This window comes from Dendroctonus ponderosae, unplaced genomic scaffold (assembly GCF_020466585.1).
Source record: "Dendroctonus ponderosae isolate FM_Combo_2020 unplaced genomic scaffold, Dpon_F_20191213v2 Dpon_F_20191213_4, whole genome shotgun sequence".
Classification (NCBI taxonomy): Eukaryota; Metazoa; Arthropoda; class Insecta; order Coleoptera; family Curculionidae; genus Dendroctonus; species Dendroctonus ponderosae.
In genome coordinates, this window is record NW_026018611.1 from 2,192,605 (window position 1) to 2,201,420 (window position 8,816).

Sequence of the window (8,816 nt, forward strand, 5' to 3'; positions counted from 1 at the left end):
AAGACTAATGCGAGTCTTCAGAACCGCTCTTATTCGTTGGCTTCTCGTGAAAGAACAAGTTGAGGTACGAAACTCTAGTTGTCTTTGTGAGATCCAGCGTTAAATTGTGTACTTTTTATGCGAAATTATTATTAAATTATAAAACTATCCTGAAAATGTTTCTAGTTTTCACGCAAAATGACTCACTCTCTGACTGACAACTGAGTCGAAGTTTGACTCATTTTGGAACTGGATAAATTCTATTCCCTGCGAGCGATTTTATTTCTGTTTCAAACGTTATTTAATGCAAATCTTTGTCAATTAGCGACTGTTTGGGCAATGAATTAGTGGTTCAGATAGAGTTTCTACAGGATGGCAATGAAACAATGCAAAATAGGTGAACATTCTACATGCCTTGGATCAAACTGTTGTAATTCATTTTATGTATAGAAGAACAGTTGTTGAATTTTGTGCCCATCCCGTTTATTTACAGAGTGGGCCCAAAAAATCAACTTGTTGGTTTGTAGCGATCATTTTTTTCTCTTGAGCTGGTTTTCAAAATCTAAGGTTTATCCTGAAACTGAGACTTCACAGATTTGTGACTGATTTTTGTCTTGATTTGTCTACGAAGTTGTGTCTTGAACATGAGCTTTAGATCGTTGAAGTCGTGCTCAGGGCAGAAAAGTTATTGCTGCAAGATCAAAAAGTTGATTTATAAGACCACCCTATAAACAGAAGAGATCGCGGCAAAGTCCGAAAACTGTTTCGAGCTATTTGGTTTGTCTTTAAACTTTTGCTGTTGAGATTCAATAAAAATTGTTTGGCCAACTGAGAGCATGAAGAACTTTGCAAGTTTGGCATTTTTCACTTGCCGTTCTATACAAGAAAAACACTAACGAACAAAAAACAAATGGGGCTCAAAGACGCTTCGCTCGACGCAATCAAAATTTGTCCAGTTCCAAATTTGACTGTGCAACGCTTATTTATTTTTTGGGCAGTTAAAGTAGCCTGTTTTTATGCATCCGCTCATAATAGATCAACAGTTTTTGTCCCATGATTAATTTTGTCATGCATAATTAAATCGTTTGAATTATTGAGGAAATTCTGTAGCCGGAAAACAAGTACGTTGCGCGAGCAAAATGCAACAGAGCATTTAGCAAAGTTGCGAAAAGGCATCCCTTTATTGTCGCTAATGAATGGCGATTAAAAGTTTAAATAGTTTCACATTCTAAATCGGTGCAATTCATCTGGTGTTCACCGCACTTTAGTTGTGCAATTTTCCCCTGTGATGGAAAACATTCAGGCATGTCGCTTATCGGCTAATTACCGACCTGGTAAATGGGCCTCAAACTTGACTCTTCCGGTATGGGTTTTCGTGCAGTTTTACATCCACGAATGCCGTTTGGGTGAGCTAATTATATTTCCCAATTATAATTAATAATAACTTTGTTGTTGCCGACAATACAAGTGAAAAGCTCGTGCAAGAGATTGCATTTCAAAGCGTTCGTAGTTCGCATGGAAAAGACTGTCTTAAATTCGCTGCAGGAATGGTTTGTTACGGCAAAAGAGAATGCTACAAAGGAACGAAAATTCCTGCTCGAGCTATTGAGAAAATCAAAATAAATGGCCTATGAGTTTCCGGCGATATTCTTTTCGCCGCTTTGGAGAATGGAGAATGTGTTTGGCACACTTGGAAAACTCTTAAATTTGCCGCTCTTGGACTTGAGTGAAATTGAAATACGAAATGAGTGACTGAAAGGAAAATTGACTTTGGCGAATCTTCTAATTATCCGCGAAGTTAATCAGAAGCAGGGGAGAATTATTTGCCGATGAAATTCGTGTTCAAACAGCAGGCAAAGTTTTCCCGATTCCCGTCCCCAAAGCAAAGTATATCGCCGCAGGTGTTTGCCGCTTGTACATTAGCAAAATCAAAACGTTATCGGCAGCGGAAACTGTGAGGTTACGACCTAAGCATCGGGAATATCTACACCCTTAAGTCACATGCCCGGATGGATGTCTGGAAGCATCTGAATGCCTGAAAGTATAAAGTATAGTGGGCACGGACCGTAGACAACTGATCAAGTTCAATTGAAGTAAAACTATCAGCCAACAAAGCACGAGAACCTTCCCCTATAGTGTTGGGGCTGATTGTGTTGTCGCGATAAAAACAGTTACCATTCGCCAACGTCTTCCCACTTCGAGCTCTAATAATCAGTCTGAAATTGTGCTCAATTGTTTACAGGCATCCGAACCGAAATCAAGCAATTAACAAACGAAAGCCTCCCAGTTGATTAAGTTAATAATATTTCTCGTTTTGCTAATACCTGCCAGCTACCAGTTCATCAACTGCTCGTTCGCTTCCACAGCGACTTCGTTAACTTAATATTCCCGTATACGCATACTTTCCCTGGGATTTCGAAATTGAAATTAAGTTTCTCGAATATCAGCCATTTTAATTGGAGTTCTAGGACATATCCGAAACTGCCGGTGGCAAGATTAATAACTAATTTTGAGAGCATTTGGATCGGCGAAGCCGTAAATTTCGAACGGGCTTTGCAGCTACAATCCACCCTCGAAGCCAGGCAGTTTGTTCTTTTGCAGTTGGTCACCGCGAGTTGCTTAAGCCGGCATCAGGTTGATCTCCTGCAAAAAAATCAAGTGCACGCGATCTCCGCTAGATCTTCGCCATTCAAATTCAGTTTCTCGTTGGGTCGCACTTTAATTTCATTTAGGGCCGGCTTTCGAACAGTTACGATCGAATAAAACGGCAACAACAATAAAAGAACGCAAACATCACAACCTTAATCCAATTTAATCCGAACGGAAACTTTGCGCGAGCAGTTGGAGCCTTGTTGGAGAACCAGGGCGTGGTGAGTGTGTCTATGTGACTTTCAATTATGAATTTCGGTTGATAGTTGACGAATTTAATTCGTTCCAGTTTCAACTTGCAACTTCGCAACTATCAGGGAGTTGGTTTGGACAACTTTTAATTCACTTTGCAGTCTTTCTGGCTGCCCGTTTTTGGCAACGTTGTTTTGCTGCTTTTGGCCAGATCTTGTTAACTTTTTAACTCCGGAGCAGTTGAGACATCGGAATGAGGCTTTCTGTACTCGATAAGGAGAGCTTCAGTTTACATGGGACGTAAATTTGGTTCCATTTAAGCCGCTGGTACCATTGGAATGAATTTTTAAGCTTAGGAGTGTTTTTGCGCGGTTTTTTATTTTTACTTTGTACAGTTCTGAAGACGATTTCTGCCGGAGCAGTTGAGACATCGGAATGAGGCTTTCCGCACTCGATAACGAAAGCTTCAGTTTACATGGAGTGTAAATTTGGTTCCATTTAAGCCGCTGGTGCCATTGGAATGAATTTTTTAACTTAGGAGTGTTTTTGCGCGGTTTTTTAATTTTACGTTGTACAGTTCTGAAGACTATTTCTGCCGGGGCAGTTGAGATATCGGGATGAGGCTTTCTGCACTCGATAACGAAAGCTTCAGTTTACATGGGATGTAAATTTGGTTCGTCTTGGATTTCCAACTGTTGTTGAGCGCAACATTGCAAAGAGTTCGTGGAATTTGAATGTTAATGACGCAGAAATGTGATGACTTTATCCACAACAAATCCGCGTATATAACGGCTCAATTAATATTTAGTGAATTTTGCGCTAATCCCCCAAAACAAAACGTAAAAAAACGCCGACAAGCAATAAACAAAACTGCGCTCATTGAAATGAAAATTCCTACATCCGTTGCCAACGGGAAAATATTTGCGATATCCTCCACCGGATAGCGCACAAAACATGCATCTACATTTATTGGCGCACATTACGCCGCGGGTATTCAATAAAAACATAAAAGTGAGCGCAAATGCGCGAAACATCATAAAAGAACATAAAACGATACTGTTCCATCGTTAACCAGTCGTTATACTCGGCATCTTTTTCCAATGCTGTTAAATGGCATGTCGTACAGCACATTCCACATGCCAATGTCCACTGACGACTTTCAAACTAGGCCTGGGTAACACTGTGTTGAATTGCGCTTTTGTGTTAATGCGGCGCTGTGAGTTGGTGGGTTATAACTCATCGCGCCTCACTGTGGCGCACCTCTAATACTTCTTGAAATCAACACTTAAAGGGCATTTTTAATCAGTTGGAATTTCTGAAAATTAAGTGAAATTTTCCTTTGGAAATATTATGATATTCTTATTTTTCCTGTGTCTCAGTCAAAGTGTGCAGTAAAGATTTTGAAACATCGTTTATTTCATTACGTTTCGGCGCGACAACAGCGCCATCATCAGATTTAAAATTCACACAAACTCATAATTGGTAAACATTCTTTTAGGGCTTGCAGGACTGCAAAGACCTAAAAGAATGTTTACCAATTATGAGTTTGTGTGAATTTTAAATCTGATGATGGCGCTGTTGTCTCGCCGAAACGTAATGAAATAAACGATATTCAAATTTTTGTTTGACAGTTTGACTGAGACCCAGGAAAAATAAGAATACCATAACAAGTACACGCAGTCAGGAAAATAAATCAGAATTTGGAAATATTGCAATGCGAACAGGCACTAAATTTCCTAAAAAAAAAGGAAAATTTACACCTGTGGGATTGTCCTAACAAATAGAAGCAAATATGGCGAATAGGAGTTAACACTTCGGTTAGTTTTGCAAAACTCGAACCCGTGAAACGTTGCCCTGAACTCGAAATCCCAGCCCCCCTGTTAGAGGTTTCCATCAGCCCTGAACACGTGGAGCTCGATTAAACTGTCGATTTACGTCGCCCTGTAACAGTTGAACAATTGTACGTTTCGCATCCCCCTTCAAGTTAAACAAGCCATTGAGTACACATGAAGTTCCTGGAAAAGAAACTTTCCCCGAACGACAAAGGAGATCCCCCATATCGTTACTTTTTACGCATTCCTACTAATGAGATTAGGAAATGAGCTTTCCGGAGGAGGGAAACGCTTCCCGTGCACCGTTCAGGTCAAAAGGCCCGTAAAACTGTTCACGCTCCAAGGTTTTTTAATTGGAATTGATTTACATAAAATTCTTGAATGGGAAACTTGGTGACAGGAAAACTGCTCCATTGGCTTTGGCTTTGGAGCTGACTTCCCCGAGTTGAAGATGTGTTTTATTGCACGGGAACATCCAATTTGTGGCAACAAGATGGATAATCTGGAGTGAGGAGGAGGGGGAAATTGGATGTTAGCAACTGTTTATTAACCCGAATGGGGAGTTTGTACTAATAGGATTCGAGTGCACCGAGAGATAAGCCTGCACTTCCACTACACAAACAACTCAATTTGGTGGGAGGTGACCGCATGCAAGGACGTTGTTTCCTTGAAACTCCCTTAATCTTTCGATATCCGGACGGTTGGGGAAACTTGGAAGTTCGCAGACGCTTCCAACTCGATGGATAAGCGATTGCGAACGATATGGAAACCGAAGTTCCCAACACATTGGGCCAAAAAGCAGTTGCGGCGTTGGTTTTTCAAAATACAGACAACGAGTTTTCAAACTTCGATCGATTTTCGACAGCGTAATGGAGCTTGAACTTTTTGTCGGCCACTGGGCGGCATTTTAGTTGGTCAGCAGCCGTCCTGCCAATAATCCAGGCGGACGATTGGGTCATTAAAATGGCAGTTTGGGTTATCGACTGGTTGGAGTCGGACTGCCAATGGTGCCAATCGCCATTTATATGGCTGATAAAATCGCCCGACAGTCAACGATCTTGTTTGCTTGGGTATTCATTTCTTTGCGAGTCCTCATTTAAGCGCCAGTTGCATCGTGCAAATTGTTTTTCCCCAGGTTTTCACCGTGTTTGAAACGAAATCCAGTTGGCTTTGCACCAATAGGACTCACCATTTTGGTGGTTGTCATGGCATTGATTAACGGTGCTTGGGATGGGCTAATATTGGCTGCACTCATGGTGTTGTATGGTGGACATGTTTTTGGCTAAATTGAGAGTTGGAAATGGTGAATTCCTGAGTTTCGGCACTGTGATTCCCCCAACTTCGACACTTCAAATAATGTTCAGCCCCAAGTTGAAATAAATTCGCAAACAGCTGTGTGGCGCCATCATTTAACCGACTTGGGAAGGATCAGTTGAAAAACCATTAAAGGCTCACTGCCAATTTTGAATCAATAACGTAGGCAGGTTTCAGTGCGCCCAGTAGATGGCCAAAGCCATTCTCTATGCATCTCAGATTTGTTTTTGTCTCGAACCTGGATCGGTTCACTGTTTTTTCTTTCTAGTACGTTTTACTGAAAGGGATGAAGTGGCAACATGGTTTCGTCTTGTAAAGCCTATTTGTATCGCAAAAATGTCTTAAATTTTGCATCATTTTCAGCTCACGGACGCGACGAATGCATCGGACACATTGAAAAACATGCTTGAAGTTTCAGATCCGAAATAATAGACATTTTCGGCACATTTTAAGCGGTTTTTGAGAGTTTACGATATTTAGCAGACGATTTCTTCCTTATTATTGACCCAAACACTTTATAAATGGATATTTGTGACCTTTTCGCGTCGAAAGGAATCGATTGAGCTCAAAAAACCCGCATGTAAAATTTTGATTTTTGGCCGAAATTTTTTGAAAAAATTTAAAACTTCTCAAAATGCCTTAAATTTGAGATCATTTTCAGCTCATGGGCGCGAAGAATGCATCAAACTCATTGAAAAACGTGCTAAAAGTTTCAGATCCGAAATAATAGACATGTTCGGCACATTTTAAACGTTTTTTTAACGTTTGCAATTTTTATCCGGGGATTTACTATGCGAGCCATCAAACCAAGTTAAATAATAATTCATCAGTAATCAGTGGACAAGCATTTAGAGCACTTTCGTTCGTGCGGCTTTATAACGTAACTGGCCTAGATTGGGCGATTCAAACAAAAGAGGCGAAGAACAATCTCGCCCCCGTGAAAGGCGTCAGGTTAAGAAATTCACCCCCGTTTATTATTAAACATATATTGTTTTTTGATTCATTATTACAAGTAGTTCATATTCTTAACATCTGGCAACAACTTGCGTCCTTAACAGTTAACAAAAAGAACATACGGCTCGATTTAATCAACCTCTACATATTCTCACTTTATATATAATTTATACTAATATTGTTATCAGTTATTATTCAATATACATAAGATAAAATCGGCTATTTATATAATATAATATATGATGTAAGGTACAAAATCTAAACTCTACGCTGGTCATGAAAATATTTCTTTAGTATCACTATCGGCATACACTAAGCCATTTGCGACAAAACAGAGTATCAAAAGACGAAAACGAACGAGCAATTAGGTCTAAACTAGTGAACAAAAATTAGCCGACTTTCCGCCTGTTTCCGAGCTGGAAACAGAAGCGAAATCCTCAACTAAACTCGTGTACCTCCCAACAACTTACCTAAAAGGAGCTTACCTAACATTAAGTTTGTCTACAATTATCACTGTAATAAGTTTACAGGCACGACATGTATTATAGTTAGTTTATACCATTTATTTAACTAAATAATACTTCAAGTATGTGTTGAATGGGAGGGAACTGGGACATTCAGTCCACGCGAATTACTGCGGTTTTCTTCGTCAGTCTTCAGTTAAACACTTGGTGTGGTGGAGGCGCGATTCGTTCTAGTTCTACATGCTCTAAGAGGGCTCTGCTCAAACTCCCAGCTCCCTCAGGAATACTGTTAAACCCCAAACCAAACAGATTTGTACGCAATTTACTCGGTATACTAATCTACTGAAAACATCACTTGAATACATAAAATATACTCTAAAAGTCAATAACGGTTCCCTTGTGGTAACAGTATCATTTACTTATTCGCTAAACGCTACATATCGAGGTGATTGGTGTAAGTTACATTTAATGCAGTCATTTCAGATGATTGTTTTCTTAGTTAATGCCAGCTACGTTAACTTAGCGCAGCGCAGCTCAGCTCGAACCGAGGAAAAACCCTACTAGTTTGTCACCTGATTCGGTTTTGGCACGCGGAACTTGGTGTGAAGGAAAAGTAGTGGAAATAGTGTGAAAGCGATTCTGACCAAGTCGGGGCCACTGTGTAGTCTATATCAAACGAAGAAATTTGCTCTCGGAAAAAACTTCAGCGGTAATTTAACCAGTTTAAGGGCGAATTGAGGAACAAGTTGCCAAACTTGAGAGTGAGTTGAAGAGAGTTGAGTGCCCCTTCTGAGTCAGATCACGCAACAACTGCTGAAAGCAAAAGCAAAGCTCAACAACAAACGAGCAGCTCTGATGTCCTAGAACAACAGGAAGGAGACCCGAGTGCGTCTCGAGTCGCCCTTGTTGCGCCGGGACATCCCCAACTGTCATAAGCTCTGGTCCGAGCCGGTGGCTGTTCCCCCCTTTGAGTCGCCGCTGGCTGCGCCGCCACTGGACGGACCGCCCTCGCCGCCCATGCCTCGGCCGGTTCCGCTCCCACTGCCCCTGAACTCCAGCTTGTACTGAAACATTCCAAATTGGGGAAAGTCAGCGCTGGGAAGTGAGAATGTTCAAGGAGGGAGTGCAGGAATTAACACGGAGATTACAGTTAATCGCTGCGTTAATCTAAAGCGGCTCGCAACATTCCTGCGAACATTTCAGGCATCTGCCTGCTTGTTGCAACCGGTTGCGTGTTCTTAAGAATGTGGCGGTGCTCAGGGTTTGAGGACTTCAAAATACCGGGTGGCCGCAAGCTAATCTGGCAAAGGCAAACAGTCGGATGTGCAGGGTTGAGGTGGGTTTGGCTGATAAATCGTTTGAATTGAAAGTGATGTAAACTACGGGGGAATTGGAAAGCATCCATTATTCTTAGATCAAAATTCATTCCTGG

At 41.1% G+C, this 8,816-nt stretch overlaps 1 protein-coding gene across 1 annotated transcript in view; it reads right to left on the minus strand.

Moving 5' to 3' along the window:
• Nucleotides 1-6,936: 6,936 nt before the first annotated feature.
• The window catches only part of LOC109543040 (alpha-catulin), a gene marked incomplete in the record, with an annotated part of 17,073 nt that continues 15,193 nt past the window's right edge, over nucleotides 6,937-8,816 (minus strand). Inside the window, 1 exon segment of the mRNA XM_048665555.1 lies at nucleotides 6,937-8,448. Coding sequence (XP_048521512.1) covers nucleotides 8,314-8,448 — 135 coding nt within the window.